The sequence below is a fragment of the Poecilia latipinna genome, unplaced genomic scaffold, assembly GCF_001443285.1.
Source record: "Poecilia latipinna isolate Pla-1442-1.1 unplaced genomic scaffold, P_latipinna-1.0 Scaffold1432, whole genome shotgun sequence".
NCBI classification, from domain to species: Eukaryota; Metazoa; Chordata; class Actinopteri; order Cyprinodontiformes; family Poeciliidae; genus Poecilia; species Poecilia latipinna.
In genome coordinates, this window is record NW_015114048.1 from 163,252 (window position 1) to 163,794 (window position 543).

Here is a 543-nt window from a genome sequence, read left to right on the forward strand (position 1 = left end):
TTTTTCAGGTGCTTTTTTTTTTTTATATAAACTTCCCCAACCCAATTTTTTTTCGGGAGGGCCCCGCTTTTTTTTTTTTTTTTTTTTTTTTTTTTTATCATTCCAAAATAAACAAGGTGTAATAATTAGTCTGGCAGAAGGAGAAATCAAAAACAGACCTTTCTTTTATATAGTTTGTTGATGTGAGTGTAAAACCCCAAGATGCTTTTCTAACTAACTTTCCCTGTCCAGCCCGCTCGTCAGTGCCTGTTGCCGACGACACGTCATCCCAACACGGATCCGATCAATCAGACACGAGGACCGAACACTCGGATGACGATCTGGGAGACAAAGCTCCCAAACGGAGCGCCAGCGTCACCAAGACAACCAAAAAGGTAGCGGCTGTGAAGACAGAGGTAAGAACACGCTTCACGTAGCTCGTCTAGGAAGTTTTTTTTTTTTTATCAGTTTCTTGTGCTTTTGTCAGGATTTTTTTTTTTTTTTTTGGTTTTTTTATTTTTATGATTTATTAAGGGGAAAACCAAAAGTTTTAAACTTAATTTT

General features: G+C 37.6%; 1 protein-coding gene across 2 annotated transcripts in view; it reads left to right on the forward strand.

Annotated features, from left to right (window-relative positions):
* reep2 (receptor accessory protein 2) overlaps window positions 1–543 on the forward strand; it is a 17,022-nt gene that overhangs the window by 10,857 nt on the left and 5,622 nt on the right. For both annotated transcript variants that reach the window (XM_015057068.1, XM_015057067.1), the window contains exon 7: window positions 232–395. In XM_015057068.1, the coding sequence (XP_014912554.1) occupies window positions 232–395 (164 nt within the window). The remainder of the gene's footprint in view (window positions 1–231; window positions 396–543) is intronic.